Source organism: Manis javanica, chromosome 15 (assembly GCF_040802235.1).
Source record: "Manis javanica isolate MJ-LG chromosome 15, MJ_LKY, whole genome shotgun sequence".
In the NCBI taxonomy this organism is placed as follows: Eukaryota; Metazoa; Chordata; class Mammalia; order Pholidota; family Manidae; genus Manis; species Manis javanica.
The window spans coordinates 88,170,780-88,189,672 of NC_133170.1; the positions used below are offsets into that span (position 1 = coordinate 88,170,780).

Here is an 18,893-nt window from a genome sequence, read left to right on the forward strand (position 1 = left end):
CAGTATAGTTTGGGTTACGTGGGTGTATACATCCGTCAGAACGCACTGAGGGGTACACGCCTTGATTCACTGGGCTGCTGGTGGGACTCGGGTTGCACGGAGACTAGTCTAGTCTAGCAGACCTTCAACCAAACGATGTTTATGAAGCCCGGCATCCGACAACAGCAGAACATTTACAAGATAGACCATATTCTGGATAAGTTTCAAAAAATTAGGATTTAAGTCCTGCAAAGTATGTTGTCTGACCACAACAGAATAGAAATCGAGACTAGAATGACATCTGGAAAATCCCCAACTATTTGGTAACTCAACTCACTGCTGAATAACGTGTGAGCAAATAAGAAAACAAAAGGGAAAGTAGAAAATATTTTTAACTGAATGGAAATGAAAACACATCAAAATGCTGAAGCACTACTTGGGAGAATCCACAGCACTAAATGCCTGTTAGGAAAGAAAGTTCTTGAGTCAGCAGCTGCAGCTTCCACCTTAAATAGCTAGAAAAAGAAGAGCAAATTCAACCCAGAGTAAGCAGAACAAAGGGACTGCGCCAGTCACAGAAGAAGGAACAGAACAGGGCCATGCCGCGTGCCAGCCCGGCCCCTGGTCTGTCTGCGGCTAGTCTGGTGGGCACGCCACACCCTTTCATGTCTGCTGTCCACACCTGCTTTCGTGCTGCGACGGCGACATCGAGCAGCGTAGGAGATGGCGTAGCCCACAAGTCTAAGATACAGGAAAAGCCTGTTGACCCCCCGAGCAGGGCGGCGTGGCCCCACGCGTTCTGGGAGGAGGATGTGGGGGAAGGAGGGGACTACAGACCCAGTTAGAAAGCCGACATCCATCCCGCTCACTAGGGAGACTTCCCTTACTGTTCACATCAGTGGAGATTCAGATGGAAATCTGATCTGTCTACAAAAATGGGGGAAAGATAATGAAAATAATCTGCAAAGGGCAGCCTACTGACCTATAGGTGTATTATGGAAACATACAGATCCACATCTAGGTGAAGCCTCTCTCTAACTTGATTTTTTTTTTGTTATCATTAATCTACAATTACATGAGGAACATTATGGTTACTAGACTCCCCCCATCATCAAGTGCCCCCCCCACACCCCATCACAGTCACTGTCCATCAGTGTAGCAAGATGCTGTAGACTCACTACTTGTCTGCTCTGTGTTGCGCAGCCCTCCCCGTGCCCCCCACACACTACACATGCTAATCGTAATGCCTCCTTTCTTTTCCCCGCCCTTATCCATCCCCTCCCACCCGTCCTCCCCGGTCCCTTTCCCTTTGGTCACTGTTAGTCCATTCTTGGGTTCTGTGATTCATAACTTTTGATTTTTTAAAAATTTAATTTTGGCCAGAAACATTCTACTTTATGAAAATGAAACCACATATAATATGTGCTAGCGACTGGCGTATCTGGACTTTTAAATCTCTCAGGTTACTAGGCCGGCTGTGGCGGGGACTGGGGGAAAGGCCACTGACCGCCAGGCTGGACCCCTCTGGGCCTCTCCTGCTCCTGCCACTCAGAATCCGTCGGGTAACAGAGGCTGCCCTCCACTTGGCCGGCCGGCTCTCCAAGCGCCTCCCCTGTCAAGCTGACTCCAGGGACAGCTGCTCAAAGTTCCTTTTCCAGCCCCAATCTCTGTTTCCTTTTCCAAGTGGGGATGCTGGCACTCACGCCACAAGCTCGCAGGCAGGCACAGGCCGGACCAGCCGCCACTGTTGGAAAAGGACAGATCCACTGTGTCCTGCCTTTCTTCCTTCCCAAACGGCCAGACGGTAAGACAGTATGTCGTGAAACATGAAACATGCTGGGATTTTACAGACCGGCATCTCTACCTCCTCACGTGTGGAAGCATGTTCTCCAGAAATTCAGCTCCCTGGCCTACACGGCGCACAGACAGACAGACAATACGCGACGCACAGGGACCTGCCTTCCCCCAGTACAGCCAAATGAAATCTTCTCATTGTTTAAGAGATTCAAATGTTTACCTTCATTAACAAAAAAATACATTGTAGTAATGGTAGGAATGTCAAGATTATAGATACAGCTTTTCACAGAAGGGACGAATCCTGCACAACAGAAAAACCATACTGCTTAGCCATATGGTCCTGGTCATCCTGAAGAATGTCTGTACCCGGAGGGCAGGGGGTGTAGAGGCTCCTGCATGTGGCCCAGCCCGGCCGTGGGGAAGCCTGGCAGTGCCCGGCTGGGGTCACGAGAGCACGTGCTCCAGGACGCCCTGTCTGATCAGCTGCTCACACTTCCACCGAGGCAAAAAGTGCTGGGGGAGAAGAGTGGGGAGAGGAAGAGAGATGATTAGAACATGATCTGAAATTGCATTTTGCAGCATTAAAAAGCAGTAACTGATATGTTTCTCAAACAGCTAAGTAGTTAAAAGCTAAACTTTCAAATATTTGCTATTTTAATCAACTAAAATTGATGCCACTTAGAATTGTTCTAAATTTAATGACTTGTATAAACAAATCCATTGTTTGCTAAAGTAAAATTTAAAGACTTCTGACTTCTAGTAGGTGTTGCCCTTAGTGTTTACGTCCCTGAGTTTATGCACAGAAAACCGAGGCAGGCGGAATTAGGGGCACTGGTTACAAGCGGACGAGACTCAACAGGAAGGCCCGTGGAGGGAGTGTCTTCTCCGTGAAATCTTTTCTAGGACTGGAGTCCCCACATTTACCCTTCTAACAACAACAGTGGCAACCTCCCTCCCATCACCAGGATCCGCAGTTGTGGCCCGGGGCACGGGTGTTCACAGGCTGGGTGAGCTGCTGGCACGCGGCTAGTGCACAACTAGCTGAGAGGATGCCGCTCCGTGTGAGGTGAGGATCCCCCTCAAAACATGGGCTTAGAACGGAGGTGAACATGGCTAAACCGGAGCGAGGGGTGCAGGAAGCAGGGCAGGACGACTGTCCAGGCTCCCAAGTGACCAAAGGACAGACATGTGGTAAGAGCCAAGAGACGTCAGGGTGCAGCGGCTGTGGAGGCCTCGGCTTCTCCCAGGGGCAGAAGGGAGCCTCAGCGGCAGCGCGGGGAAGGCCTGAGGTGAGCCGTGCCTGCAGGCCTCCAAGCCAGTCATGGGAAACGGCGGCCAAGGACTTTGGCCTAACTTGTTATATGAATTTTTAGAACACTTAGGAATGAAAAGGGGAAAAAGCCCTACTGATGTGCACATTTGAGTCATTCCAACGTCTACTGAGAAAGGGGTTTCGGACTTCTGGACAAATAGAAAGATGCTCGCTGGGCTGGCAAGTACGAAAGAATGCCTGCCAAGATGCTCCCCGCCAACGCCGCACATCATGAGGGTGGTCTGTACCTCGGATCCTATGGAAAGCTGACTTTATATGCGCTCATTCTAGAAGACCTTCAATATCAACTATAGTAGATTATATTTTTTGATGGTTTTCCGTTTTTCTAGTTGAAGGTTGGGGGGCAATACTGACAGACAGAGTGAAAAGCATCTTGGGAGGAAGGCGTTTGCACAGTTCACATGAGTGACAACCACCCAGCACAGGAGCAGATGGAGTGGGCACGGTGGCCCGGCACCCGCCGCAGTGCCCCGGCCGAGGAGTCCTGCCTCGGCACCCTGGGTGGGAAGGCCAGCCGTAAAGCCTGAGAAAGAAATTCGACCACAGTGTTTGGGACAGTTTTCTCACTTATTGCTTTACAGGGGTGACTCTGTTCACGTGAACCAAAGCTTCACATGGGGCCGTCCAGAAATGAAGATTTCCAGGAGAACACTCATCAGTTTGGCTTCTGACGCGTGTGCCACTGCCAGGGAAAAGTTTGCCTTAACCACCAGCGATTTTAGGATATCCTGAAAACGTGTCTTTAAAATGCTCAACCTTTGTTTTAGGAAACTACAGTATTTAAAGCTCCAAGTGGACTAGTGAAATAAGAGATCAAGTCGCCCTCTCCGGAAACAGGAACCACAAGACCTGAAGCCCTCTTTGCCCCAGGCACAAACATCACCAGGTTCTAGGACTTCGGTCATGAACTCTTCACTGGCTGACAGGACTGCGCCAAAGAGAGTGGTTTGTATTAAAGGTCATCTTTCTTCCCACCCTGATGTGTCTACAGAAATTGAGGAAGGATAAAAGTAAATCTAGCTAATATGAATCCATCTAATGTGAACTTGAAGATTTCTAAGAAAACAATATACTAAGATACTTCGTAAGGAAAAAATTTTAATTACAAACTCAGTCTTATTAAATTCTGTTGCTTATATATTAAGTACTTAGAAATTTTTTTCCCCTATCACTGTTTGCTAAGGTTTAAAAGGTGAAGTACAAGCTGAAAGTGAGTGCTGAGCACCTTTTTAATAAATTCAAAGGAGCTAAATCCAGTAAGTTAGCAGCTCTTGAACTCCAATAAGCTCATGTAACTAGAAGGCCCAGAGTGATAATATCCCAGGAAAATGCTTAGTGTTAACTATTAGCAATGACCTAGTAAATTAATTTTAATTAATTTCCTTAGTACATGGAACATTTGCTTCAAGTTTTTTGTGTCTAGAAAAAGGACAAAACAGGGTGTCTCATATTAAACACAATGCATGCAACACAAATGGTCATCACAAGCTGATATTAATTTTGCTACTGATTCCAACGTTTCCATCATTCAACACTTACAAGATTGAAAGAATCTTAAGAAATACCTGGCTATTTTTTTTTAATAGGACTGAAGTACCATCTTCAACTTCAAATTCTCCATAGTCTTTCAGACAGCGCACCTGAAAGGAAAACCTGATGATTTATCTAAATTACGTGCTAACACAGAGTGACTGTGGAGTGTACGGAGATTATATAAATTCCCTCAGTAAAGCACTCGGCTGTTTCTTCTCTGCCCACCCACGCCTCGTGCTCCTTCCCTGTGGGGGCCAGTGGTTCCGGGTGCCGTTTTGTGGGGAGGAGGAACTGTAATGGCCTCCGAGTGTGTGTGTGTGTCGGCGGCTGACAGCAAGGACCCAGGGAGCTGCTGAAGGGGGCTGGCGTCCCTGCATTCTTTCCACTCTGCGAGTCCTGAGGAATCAAGCCGTTGAAATACGTATCCACAAAGAGAAGAAAATGTCTGGGATCCACTCCAGCCCGCCCCTTGGAATCCCCCCATGAAATACCAGTATCTGAGACCAGGACACAGGCAAGGGCAACTGTTTAAAGATGTTTAAAGAGATACTTTCGCCCTCCTCAGGTACCGAGGCTCTCTCCCAGGAGCGCTGGCAGTGCCCGGGGGAGGAAGCGCTGCGGCCTCCTGCTGGGGCAGCCTTCTGATAACAGAAGAGGAAGGGTCAACGGTGTCCCCGGAGGGGAGGCCACAGTGACAGCTCCCCGTGCTGCCAGAGGAGACCAGGGGGACAGGTGTCATCTCCTGTGGGAACCCAGGGCTGGGGTTACTCTCGTAAACACCACAAAGCCAACTCCTGCAGCGAGTTTTAGTCTTCACTTTTCCCAGGTAGGTAAGTCCACATCCTGATTCCTCTGGAATCTCACCATGACTCCCAAAGGTACTTTAATTTGGTTCGAGAAATATCATTTTAGAATGATATTTCTACCACTACCACCTTTTTGCTTCTTAAACACTTTTATTATGGAAAATGTCTAACACTTTCAAAAGTAAGAAGCTCATGTATATAATGGAGCTCAGCCAGCTCCGACAATTATCAGCATATGGCCCATCTTGTTCCCTCACCCACTTGTGGCTTATTTTGAAGCAAATCCTAGATACCGTTTCATTTCATGTATGAATACTTTAGTATCTATTTCTACAAAGTAAGATTATTTTTTAAAAACATAATCTCACTGTCATTATCACATCTTATTAATCAATAATTCTTAGTATATCATGAAATATCCGGTTAATATCCAAACGTCCCCGCCCGTCTCATGAATTTCTTTTTAAAGCTGCTATGGTCAAATGAGAATCCATCAAGGGTCGCACACCACACATCTCTGAGACGTCTCTGAGCCCCCTGTAATCTCTGGGGTCTCCCCCTTTTCTTCCTCGTGCCCCTCGGCAATTTATTTGTCAAAGAAACTGGGCAGTGTGTTTGGTAGTTTCACACAAACAGCTTTTGTGGATTCCTGTGGGCTCATTTAGCATGTTCCTTTGTCCCTGAATTTCCTACGGATTGGAAGTTAGGTCTAGAGGCTGGAGCAGATCAGATCTGATTTTCTGGCGAGCGGTTTATGCACTCCCTGTTGCCAGACCGCACCCGGCACAGAATGGCTCGCTGTGCCTTTCTGAACGTCGCACTGATCAGCGGGTCCAGGCGTCATCCATTCCCAGCCACATCCACCTAGTATCACGGTCTCCCATAACCCTCTCATAATGGTTTTCGTAGCTCTGTGCCTTTTGGCTACAAAATGGCATTTAGTCCTTTTATTCCTGCTGCATTTATTAGCTGGAAATCTTCCATAAAAAAGAAATTTCCCTTGTGAACAATCTGGCTGCCCTGAGATGAATGTGTATTGTAAAGGCAGGTAAGTGCTTGACTCCATTCTTTTATTACCACTTTTTAAACTGAGTTGCATTTCTCACATTCCCCAAGAGGACCCGAAGAGGTCTTATTTTTTAAATGATCAGCATCGTTGCTTGGTGTCAGTGTGCACCCGTGCTGCTAGGTGATGCGATACAATTCGCTGCAGTCGATCATTCTGATGCTCAAACAGTCTGTAAAGTGAGGCCCCTTCCAATCAGCTCCTGAGCCTTTTTAGCCCCCCCTGACCCACTGTAGTTCTTGGTACAAAGATCAGGCGTCCCAGGCTCAAGCTTAACATTCCTTATCTGTGACCTGGAATGGCCCACTGTTTTCAAGGAGTCCTGGTTTCTTCAGTGGCAGGTGGCATTCCGACTCCAGAATACCCAGACTCCGGGGTTAGTCACTGATTCTGGGCCTCTTCTGTGCAGATGTACAGAGATACTTTTTAAAAAGATGATTCAACATGAATCCATGCTGACATGTCAGAATCAAGCTTTGGAATATAGGATTTTCATTTAACTTTTTCTTTTTAATATCTGAATCTCTTTTCTCTTATTTTGAAAATCTTGGTTCCTAGGGCCATTACTTTTTTGGTCAATTCTTCAATATTTATAACTTTCAGAATAACTAACAATATTACTAGTAATTATATGATTACTAGAACAAATTAAGATTTCTTTGTAATTCTCTACATCCTTAGAACATCCAATTTATGTGTTCCAAATAATTTAGGGGTCATTTGTTTCGCTTTGCTTTTAGAATTTGTGGGTTGGTTTTCTACTTTGATTTAATTTTATTTTACTGTTATGTTAAATATTTACATGGTTCCCAAGTTAAAACTGTTAAGACAGGACAATTCAGAAAATTTCAGCTATTTTACTTTATTCCCACCTTCCCCCCATTAACAAAATTTCTGTTTAGGGTTTACGTTTCTGTTTTAATATAAGGTACTATATATTTATATACCTCCCTCCTCTTAGAAAAAAAGCACAATTCATGCGTTAAAGGAAAATCCATTTAAAAGGCATACTTACTTCTATATATAGGCTCTTTGGAGGTTTCATATCCTGTGTGATATCCAAACCATCATCTCCTCCCAAGGACCTCATGTAAGTTGCAAGGGACTTTTTATAGTGATTGAACCACTCCATCTGCAGGTGTAGACACGGCCATTTGACAGAGGCAGAGGGAACCCCGCACAGCACGTGTGCTCAGCCTTCCCAAACCAGTGCCCCCACACGGGTCATCCCTATGCCGCTCACTTGCTCCAGCTGTGGGGACCGAGTGCCTGCTGTGAGCCGGGCACTGGTCTGGGTACTCAGGATGGGACATCTAACAGAGCGAACGAGGGTCTGTTCCTGCAGAGGTTACATCCCAGCATAGTAATCACAGACCTGAGGAGCTTCCCACCAGAAACAGAACCATGAAAAATACACCATTTCAAAACTATGAGCTCCTCAAACTGCACTAACGTTTTTCTGAATTCTGTAAAACATTATTGAGAAAAACACCCAAATGTCCATTAATGGATAAATGGATAAGTTATAGATTATTCTTAAAATCCATACAATGGATTATTCAGCTATAAATCAGAATGAAGTTCTGATATGTGTTCCCATACGGATGAACCTTACACGTTAAGTGAAAGACTCAGAGGTTACATACTGCATAATTCCACTTACATGAAAAATCCATTAACAGGCAAATTTATAGAAACAAAGCAGATGGGTGATCTCTAGGGCTGGAAGACGGGGAGAGAATACTGAGTAACTGATAATGGCTCAGGGTTTCTTTTGTGGGTAATGAAAAGATCCTGGAGTGAGATGGTGGTAATGGAAGCACAACTCTGTGAATATATTAAAAAACACTGAGTTGTATGTCACATCTTCTTTATCCATTCATCTACTGATGGACACTTAGGTCGCTTCCATTTCTTGGCTACTGTAAATAGTGCTGCGATAAACATAGGGGTGCATGTGTCTTTTTGAAACTGGGCTCCTGTATTCTTAGGGTAAATTCCTAGGAGTGTTCAAGACTTCTTATAGTTACAATAATTGAAACAGTGCAGAACTGGTGCAAAAGGACAAACAGTCCAAGAGAACAGGAGAGAAAGCTCCCAGCCAAGATCCAGATAAGATCGACACAAAAGTGGCAGAGGCGCAGAGCAGTGGAGAACCTCTCAACATCCCTCTTCAGAAGGCAATTCTGCTCTTACATTGGTCACAGAACCAATCATGGTACTGCAGCTTCCTGGGAAAGGTAAACTGCAGCTCCTGAAAGACTACAGAGAAAAACACCTTCATACCCTTCTTAGGAAAGTGTGTGTGTGTGTGTGTGTGTGTGTGTGTGTGTGTGTGTGTGTGTGTGTGTGTGAGTGTGTGTGTGTGTGCACGTGTGTGCGTGCACGCACATGCACCCTCAGGTTCAACCATCACCAGAATGACTCAGAGAACTCGGGAAAGCACCACACTGACAATCAGTTTCCCTACAAGGAAGGGCACACAGATCAGAGCCGTCCAAAGGGCAACACACAGGCGACGTCTGGGAGGGCCCCGGACGTGAAGCCTCTGGTGTCCTCCCCCTGAGGAATCATGGCGTCACAACACATCGCCCCTCTGGCACAATGATGTGTAACCACACACACACTATTATGGACCAGGGATGCTCTGGTGTCCAGTTTTTATGAGGGCCTCATCACACGGGCATGTCTGCTGAATCACTGGCCATGACTGAGCTCAGCCTCTTGCTCCCCTCCCCTCCCCTCTCCAGAGGTCACACTGCAATCCAGAGGCTCAAAGCCTCAAACCTGGAGGAAAGTGGGGGGCTACAGATTGCAGTCATGTGGCCAGAGGGGAGGGGGCCCTGGGAATCCCACACTTGCAGCTGGCATCTGAGGCGGGCGGCCGTGACCTGTGAAGTTTGGTCTGATGCTAGCAGCTAGTGCCACAAGCCATCGCAGACCTGTAGTAGGTAAGCACTACAATCCTCATCTTGTAAATGAGGGAATTTAGGTACAGAGAGGTCACGTTACTTGCCCAAGGTATGTGTACACGCAGACACACACACACACACACACACAGACATTTCATGGAAAATCCCAAAACAGTAATGCCAGTTTTTTAATCCTGATGAATTACTAGTATTAACATAATGGGACCCGTTATTTTGTTAGGTACTAAGAAAGCTTTCCTTGGAGCGCTTAAAACTACTCCTGCCACTCTCATAAGTTCATATTAAATATATACAGACCAAAAACAGAAGTAAAAAAAACAAAGAAAAACGCCATGAACACTATCACAGCACAGTGCCAGGGGCCCAGCGCTTCCCAAGCCGGACGCCCCGCAGCAGCTCACTCACCTCTTCTGCAGACAGGTGCGACCGCACCGCGTGGGGCAGGACACTCCCACACTCCCACCTGAGGGCCCTAATGCGCAGCAGCCGGTCATACCTAGGGGATCAGGAGAGGGCCAGGCAGCATAACGAGGGCTACGAGGCGTGGCTGTGGCCCGGCGACTCAAGGCTCACGGCCACTGAACGCAGCAGGCGGCCCCCTGATTTGGCAAACAAACCAGTGGCTAGGACACGCCTGTGGGTCGGTGGGAAGGCGCGAACATGGGTGGGAATGATCCCATGAACCCGTCCGTTTTTCCAGGCGTGAGGATGACCCAGCAGTCAGGTGAGGAGGGGCCCAGTGGGCCCTTATTCTTAGAGGTGTGAACTAACGTATTCCGTGGTACAATGCCACGATGCTCTACGACAGTTTAGTATGACAAGTAAAACAAGATGAAGGAAATACAGCATAATGTTAAAAACTGTTGAATCCTGTATGATGGCTCCATCGTATGTATACAATATACATCATATACAATATTCTCCCTAGTTTTATGAATGCTGCAACTTTTCACAATAAAAAAAAATTTTAGTGGAAAAGGAATTTAGAACACTTATAAAGGGGAGACAAATCTCAAAACCTCTGAGACCCATCTGAAGGGGTCAGGCAGGGGGCCCCACAAACGCCCCCCAGCATAGGCTGCGCGCTTACAGGTACGCGGCCGTGCAGCGTCGGTTCCTCAGCAAGGAGCAGTGCCGGAATTTGATGGTTGGTATCAGATCGCTTCGCCCGCCTGACTTCACTTCATTTCTGGTAAGAACATTTAAAGACGAAAAGAACAAATATGTGAATTTCGGTATAAGTACGATTTTCAAAGCCAACCGGCAGGTGCCTCATGCTCGACTTCGCCACTTATGACTAGTGGTGAACCCGACAAGTAGCACCTGCCTCCACACGGAGACTTTTATTCGTATGTAAAATAAAAAAGTCAAAACCCAAAAGGTAACTTACTTGCCTAAGACAATAACATTTCATTTAACCATTTGATACTTTGCATTTTTGCGTGGATTGATCACTATCTTTCTAAAAGACAAACTGTGTTTGCTCACTTTTGAAATTCCTTAATCACGCTGGGATGAAAGACAAACCCGACTGACGCCGTGGTTTGTGAGGTCACGGTCTTGTGTCATGTTTTTATTCCATGTAACTCCATTTCAGTGGCACCTCCAAATCTTCATTATAGTAAAGTGAGTTAAAATAGTCAAAATGGCTCTTATTTATCCAACAAATATTTGTTGATCTTCAGCTATGTGCATGTACTATGCTTTAGTGCTTTTCACATAGAGAAGGGGAAATTTTTGGTTTTATCCTATAAAATGTACAACTCTTTAAAATGTCACATTTTAAAACCAGAAACTGTTTAATGGGCATAGAGCTCCAGCATTATAAGATGCCAAGTTTTAAGGATGGATGGTGATTATGGTTGCACATTATGAATATATTTAATACCAATGAACTATATACTTAAAAATGGTTAAGATGGCAAATTTCATGTTATGTGCATTTTGCCACAATTTTAAAAAGTGGAAAAGCACAAAACAAAGCCATATGTACAGAATGAATAACAATCTACTTTGGAATTTTAAAAGGAGCCATAAAAATATGGAAAAGGTTCCTTCTTGCAGTGTCTGCTCCAGGCCCTGAAAACATATATATCCCATCATGTCTTTTTATATGTTCTGTATACATCTTCCCCTCTTGGAAAGTCAGATTTATTCCCCATATGGATTCCAATGTGATCTGGATTACAAAGAAATAGTACAAATAAATACACTCAACCTAACATCAGAGCACTTAATATTATTAAGGACTTCCTTTAAAAATTTAATTTACATATTTACACATAACTAAAAAGGAATAGATTTCTTCTGATGAATCATTTTAACCAGAAACTGGTAAGAGTGATTGTCTCCAAAGAAAGAAACCAGGAGGATGGGGTGCAGAATTTTTGGGTCATAAATTTGCAAACGGCACAAAGGAAGGAGATGGAGGCAAGACAGGAAGATCATTCCCTTGCCAGGCCACGCCTGTCGCGCCACCTCCTAAATGTCTGTGACCCGCCCCTTTTTCCTTAGCCCGGGCCTGTCACCTGGATGAGCAGCGTCCCTCCCTCTCCTCTCAGCCCTTCTGTCTGCTGTCCCCACACAGCCAGGGTGATCTTTTAAAACACAGATGTGCCACCTGCCGCACACTTAAAAATCTCACCTGACATCACTTTTGGCCTGCTTACTAAGCATTAGCCACACTGCCTTCCTAAAGTATCGGTTTCCTTAGCATCCCGCCCTCTTTCATGACTCAGGGCCTTTGCTTATGCTGTTCCCTCCACCTACAATGCTCTGCCCACAATTACTGCCTCACTAAAACCTGATTCTCCTTCAGGCCTCAGCTGAAAAGTCTCCTCCTTGGAGAGAACTTCCAATTCCTCAGTCTAAGTATGTCTTTGATTCATTATTGCCTCTCCTACTACTCGTTTTTCTTCATAGCATGCATCCCAATTTGATGTATCTGTGTTTAACATCTGTCTTCCATAATAGACTGTGAAGGCCATGGGGGCAGAAATCTTAATTATATTGTTTACAACTGAAATGCCAGAGCCACTTATCAGCAGTAATTGTCTAATACAGATTTGTTGAATGAATGGCTTGGGAACTTGAGCTCAGGAATTTGAATTTGCCTTACATTTACTACAAACTATTGTGTTCAGTTTCTCGGTTCATGTGTAAAGATTTTCTGTATCTATCCCTAAATGCAGTAGACAGAAAATGCTATTTCTCTTTGCTCCTAAAATAGCAGTCTGCATGCTACTGATTTCTATGTCCAAGAAGCTGATGAAACGTTGTACCTAACGAGGCTAAAGACGGCAGCACATGTCACAGGCAGACTTCCCTCCAGGTTGAGACCTGAATACCTCACCTTTGAGCCAGTGGTCGGGGCTCGTGTCATACTCTTCACCAAATCGCAGGAACCTAAGAAGTCCACCACGCAGCCCTAATTCTCCACTGTCCCAGCCCCATGCTTACCGCTAGAGTCCACGAATCCGGCGCCCCTCACCCGCCACACTCTCCCTCCTGCAGCACTGGCTCCTGCAAACTGCACTCAGGCTACAGGACTCGCTGCTCTCCTGGCAGCTTACAGAGAGCCCGCTCTCCCTTTAACCCACAAAGGCGCCCATTAATGAAAATGAGCAGTGGAGACCACACATCTCGCTTCACTGGCTTTTCATCTGCTTATGTCTCATCTCTTTTCAGTCCACCTTGGTTCCTTGCGAGCCACACCAGTCAAACAACACTTACGAAGCATCTACCCTGGGGCGCACATTGAGTCCCCACAGATACGGCAGTGATCAACACACATCCCTCCTCTCATGTATGGCTGCAGTATCATCAGGGTCACAGAGAATCAGTATAAAAAAAAATTACATCTAAAAACTGGTGTAAGGCTATCTGATTTCAACATCATATTACTTAAATCATCTTAAGATATTAATCTTATAAAAACTTACACATCAGACTGGTTCTGTTCATATAAAGCTTTCATTTCTTCCAGAACTTGCCTGAGTCCATCTTCCTAGAACATATAAAATTATAGATATATATCAATTAGCTCCTCCAGCAAGTCTATAGCAATATTCTATCTATAATATGTTTATCTTTGACTACAGATCTTATCCAAAAGCAGTAGTCCTTTCACACCTACTATGATGGCTGTAACGGTGCTGGTGTGCGCGGGGAGAAAGCAGAACCCTCAGACACTGCAGTCAGGGATGTAAAATGATCCAGGCCTGTGGAAATGGTCTGGTGGTTCCTCATAAAGTTAAACATAGACTTGCAATATTATCCAGCAATTCCACTCCTAGGTATATACCCCAGAAAACTGAAAACATATTTATAAAAAAGCTTGTACATGAATGCTCAGAGCAGCATTATTCCTAAGAGCCAAAAAGCAGAAACAACCCAAATGCCCACCAAGTAATGAACCCATAAACCAAAGTGGTCTGTCATCTAGAATAGGAAAATTCATAGAGACAGAAAGTAGAAAGGTGGTTGCCTGGGGCTGGAGGGAGAGGGGATGGGGATGTTATTGCTTAATGGTTGCAGGCTTTCTGTTTGGGGTGATGGTTGCATAACAATGTGAAGGTAATGCCACTGAAGTGGACACTTAAAAATAGATAAAACAGTAAATTTTATGTTATGGATATTTTATGGCTTTGAAAAATAAGAGGAAAACAAACAAGAAGTGTGATCAGATTGCTAGGCAGAAAAAGGGCTAATGGGGAACTTGGAGACAAAGTTTTGACATTCTCTGCTGAGTTGCTGTATAGCATGAGATGGTGGAGGAGGGGCAGGTAGACCTCAGAGGGCATAACAGTTGCTACTGGCCATGGCAGGAGCTCCCTCCATCCCCCCAATCCCACATGGGGGCCCCTCCGTGTTGCCAAGGCCTGAGAGTTTTGGCCAACTGCTACCCCTCTTCTGAACACCAATCATAATTGTACAGGGTATCTACCTCATTTGCATAATTTATGTGCCAACCACAAGGGTACTGACTTCTTTGTGCCTATAGAGGAGGTGCCCTGTGCTCTGTCAGGGAGACACTACCCCCCACCCCCAACCCCATTATCAGCAGATACTATTTTAAATAATAGCCAAAGCTCGGAAATTGCATCATTTTGTGCTCCCACTTCAGGCTGTAAGCCCCCAAACGTCAGCTATAACCAGTTCTGCATAAAAAGGGCAATTATTTCAATTTGCTGACCACAGCAGCTGCCCATGAGGGATTCTGGAATGAATGACTCTTGAGTGTTTAGGCAGGTCATGGGCCTGGGGCCCTCAGACCAATCAGATGCTCCTCGGCCTTCCGCGGCGCCCCCAGCTCAGCTGCGTAAGAATGGCCAGTCTCCTCGGGCTGCCGAGGCACCTGAGCAGCAGGTGAGTTTGTGAGCGGCAGGCGCCGGTGCAACGCAAGGGACAAAAGCCACTGCACCAAATGAAGCCTCAGACGAGGGCGTGAGTCACAAGTTCCAAGTCCTGCCCTGGCCCCCCCGGAAGCGCTACACCGACACTCATCTTAAAATCTGAGTGTATATAGCTGGAAAAATGGAAAACACAGTTTAAACCTCAAAGGACAAGAGATAATGTAGGTCAAGTCCTTAGCTCCCTGGCTACGGTAGTAATAGAATCACCATAATAGCAACAGTAGGAGCGGCAGGATTAACAGCAAACACCGCCTTAGCCGCCAGCGTGTGTCGGGCATTGCTCAGGGGCCTTCGCCACCCCAGGAGCCGGGTCCTATCATAAGCGCCCCCACTTCGCAGATGAGGAAACTGACAGCACGCAAAGCTCGCCTGCCCTAACCGCTCCGAAGCCCCGACAGACGGACGGCTAGCCCGTCCGAGGGCGCGGCAAGCGCTAGCCTGTCGCCAGGCAACCGTAAATGTTTGCTTCAACAAGGGACAGCAATAAAGCTGCACACGGGAAACACCCGAGGGAAATGCGCTAGCGACACGAGCGCGACGCCGTCCTTTCCCTGCTCGGCCGTTCTGCAGTGTTCCCAGTGTTTGCGCCCGACGTGCGGCTGACACCGCGAGAAACGCCATCTCGGGGAGGGGACGCAAGCGGGAAGCCGACACCTCCGGCTCCGCCTGGGCCCCGCCCCCTTCCTCAGGCCCCGCCCCTACCGGCCCATCCCCCCGCCTACTCCGTTTCCGCTCACATTGAAGGGGGGCAGCTGCCCTTCCGGCGCGCCGTGCAGCTCGCGCACCAGCTCCAGGGCTTTTTCGCAGAACATGGCGGCCTTGTCAACAGCACGCTCTCACGCCAAACGGCCGCCAAGCTCACGGCCGCCGCTCTCGGTTCCTAAGGTTCCGGGCTCCGCCGCTCCTGTCGTCGCCTCTGTCTACGCCTCCGCTCGCACTTTGGCGCCAAACATGCCCAGCCAATAGGAGCGCGCGGCCGGGCCTCTTGGCCTACGGCGGTGATAAGGACTCATTTCCCTCCGCTGCGCAGCCGCACTAGGAGATGAGCGGAGTGGGCGAGTGGTGGTGGGCTGGCTCCTGCCTAGAGCCACGGTCGGATTCCATAGGCCGCGCCGACTGTTTGTCCAGTTTCGGCAGCTAACGGAGCAACTCGTGCGCACAGCACAGGGTAAATACGCGGCTCGCAACTTCCGTTTCCGGTTTGGTTCATTCAATTTCGCTCAGCCGGGAAGGTGTTCGCGCCTTGAGGATGAGGACGGCCCAGAAAACCTGGAGTGTGTTGTTTCGACGAGCGTTTCGTTTCATTAGTTTTGCAGTGTGAGTGTTTTGTTTAATAGTAAAGGGAAATCAACTTTTACTGGGTATCCCCTGCGGTAGGGACTGCGGCATATATTTCCTTTACTCTCACGATTAACCCCAAGGTGGTGACTGAGACTCTGCCCTGAATAAGAAGCAGAAGTTAGATGATTGGCGCAAGGTCACACGGCTTACTGTGGCCGACCTTGAATTTGATCTTACAACTCCACAGCACCACCTTCGAGTTTAAAGCAGCCATTTCAAGCCACCTGTGAAATATCTCTGCTCACAGGGTCTAGAGACGGGGGAGAAAACGCCCTAGATTAACACGAATTCATGTAGTCGTATTCTTGCCCAGTTGATTCTGAAGTTTTCCATAACCATATGAAATAAAAGGTGGGAATGACTGCTATAGAATCAATTCGCTTATTTTAAAAAAGCGATATTACTTGGGTTCATTCTTGCTGACTAGAAATTGTTCCTCCAGCAAATAATAGCTACATAGATGTGTGTGTGATCCTGAGAAAGAGGGGAACGGCCCCGAAGCCTCTGAATCTTATCCTTACGTCGATTTAACTTTTCCTTTTCAGCTCTACAGTAAGGGACAATTTATTCAAGTGTTTTTATTAAGTACACAATTACAAAGTCAACTGTGCTACAGGACTGTGAGCCAGAGATCAGCATCCCAACCTTTGTCGTAAACCTTTTGACCTTCAGACCCCAGGCCTGAGGTTCACTTTCTTGCCTGTTCAATGGGGACAACCGGAGTCACTTCTAAGGGTTTGTGATGATCCATTACTCCTTCAGCAAATATTTATAAAGTGCCTATTGTGTACTGGGCATTGTTCTAGACGTGGAAGATAAAGCGGTGAACAAAGCCCTTGTTCTCAGCGTCTTTGTTCCAGGGCGGGAAAACAGCACGCAGATACAGATACACTGATGACAAATACATCGGGGGAAAGGTCTAAGGAGAATAAGCCAGGGAAGGTGAACAGTGGTGGGGAGAGGGCTCAGGTCAGTGCCCAGAGCAGGCACAGACCTGCAGTGGGGAGGGAGTAAGCTAGTGTATATGGAGCCACAGGGAGGGCAGAGCATCCCAGGCAGCAGGAATGCAAGTGCCAAGGTGCTGGAGGGCGAGTTATGTTCGCACGGGCAACACGCACGCCCGTCCTGGGGGCCTCTGCATCAGCACGGAGGCAGTGACTCCGGAGCAGGCAACCCAGACAAACCGGACCTAAGTTTTGAAAAAGACCTTCGTGGTAGCTGAGTTAGGTAGACAGAATTGGGACAAGGGTGGAAGCAGGAAACTGCTTACATATTAAAATACGTAAGAGATGACGGCAGCCTGGGGCACGGTGTGTGGATGGTGGAGGAGGTGAGCAGTGGTTGGAGCCTAAATAGATTTGAAAGGCGAGATCACCAGGCTTGGTGGCTTCAAGGAGGAATCAAGGATGGCCGATGGTTCTGGCCCGAGGAATTGCAAGGACCGTTTGCCATTCCTGAGTTGGGGAAGGTTGTGGACGGAGTTGGGGGGTGGGAGAAAAGCTGGGAGCTCACCTCTGAACGCAGTCGGTTTAGGTGCCTTCAGGATACGAGTGGATGAGTTGACCATCAGGGTGAGCCTGGGTTCAGAGGTGTGGGCAAGACGCAAGTGTGGGTGTCACCAGTGTGGGGTCAGTCCCTCAGACCGGATCGGACAACTCAGAAAGGGGCTGTGAACCAGGAGGGCTCCTGCGGCCAAGGCCTAGTGCCAGCAGGACCCAGAACCTCCCAGCTCTCCCCCAGCTCCCCCAGCGAGCTTTTCTCCTTTTCTGTTAAGGAGGATTTTGTAAGAGACAGGGTCAAAATTTTTTTTATGTTAGTTTCTCGATTGCCAATATCCAGTATGTGCTACCTTTTAAATAATTCATTTAAATTCGAGAAATGTATTTGGAAATATCCACAAACATTCAAATGCTGGTTGTGATATTTGGTAATATGGGCAATTAAATTCGTTTGCAATTTCAAAGTTATCATTACAAAGCTAATATAAGGAGCCATTAAATTTCTAAAGGTATTTCTTCTTGAAAATGACAAAAATTACTTTGGAATAAGCGAATCTCTTGGTTGTAGGTCTTTTGTAAAAAAAATGCCATATTAAAAAAAGGTATATGAGACAAGTTTGTGAAACTGCACTTCTTTTTACTTTGTAGGATGGGTTAAATTCTTAATTTGGGTTTCACAAGTGGAAATTTGTCTTTGAAATGCACTTTTCTCCATCAGCTAGCTCTAACTGCTTTACAAAAATCCAAAATCTAATACGGGCTTTTAAAAAGAAATTATTTGAGCAGCTCATTTTTCGTATGTTCAGTACCTGAAAGCGTATATTCTAAGGTCAAGTCCTTGTGGGAAAACAGCTGTAACTCACTGACGGCGACTGCCGCCTTGCCCCTTCAGTCCCCGTTCACCTTCCCAAGCACACGTCCGGGGCCTCCGGAACGGGTCCCCGCGTCGGGACCAAGGGAGGGCCTCGTCCTCCCCGGTTCCGGGCACCGCGCTGGGCGCCGCACAACGGCGGGTCCCGACCTGCGACCCGCGCGCAGCGCCCCTCGGCCGCTCGGCCCCGTCCGGGCCGTGACGCGCCGCGCGGCTTCGCGCGCCCTTCCCAAGATGGCCGCCGGCCGGCGCGGAGCACGCTGGGCGGGCTTCCCGCAGGACGGGGAGGAGGGCCGCGGGGTGGGGCCTGCGGGAGCCCGG

General features: G+C 47.2%; 2 protein-coding genes across 6 annotated transcripts in view; one reads left to right on the forward strand and one right to left on the reverse strand.

The window, feature by feature from the left end:
• Positions 1-1,971: 1,971 nt before the first annotated feature.
• GINS1 (GINS complex subunit 1) lies at positions 1,972-18,775 on the reverse strand. Of its 5 annotated transcripts, none has more exons than XM_073223113.1 (7): positions 18,511-18,775; positions 13,389-13,453; positions 10,538-10,636; positions 9,853-9,943; positions 7,530-7,646; positions 4,675-4,749; positions 1,972-2,289 (listed from the first exon to the last, which is right to left on the reverse strand). In XM_073223113.1, exons 2-7 carry the CDS (start codon positions 13,421-13,423, stop codon positions 2,221-2,223), a joined length of 486 nt encoding a protein of 161 aa, XP_073079214.1. In that variant the 5' UTR covers positions 13,424-13,453; positions 18,511-18,775; the 3' UTR covers positions 1,972-2,220. The 5 variants fall into 5 exon arrangements, with proteins under 5 accessions (XP_073079214.1, XP_036857728.1, XP_073079213.1 ...); XM_037001833.2 differs by lacking the exon at positions 18,511-18,775 and adding an exon at positions 15,599-15,746; XM_073223112.1 differs by lacking the exon at positions 18,511-18,775 and adding an exon at positions 13,579-14,501.
• ABHD12 (abhydrolase domain containing 12, lysophospholipase) overlaps positions 15,952-18,893 on the forward strand; it is a 60,158-nt gene continuing 57,216 nt past the window's right edge. Inside the window, exon 1 of the mRNA XM_073223107.1 lies at positions 15,952-16,178. Coding sequence (XP_073079208.1) covers positions 16,111-16,178 — 68 coding nt within the window. The 5' untranslated portion in view covers positions 15,952-16,110. The remainder of the gene's footprint in view (positions 16,179-18,893) is intronic.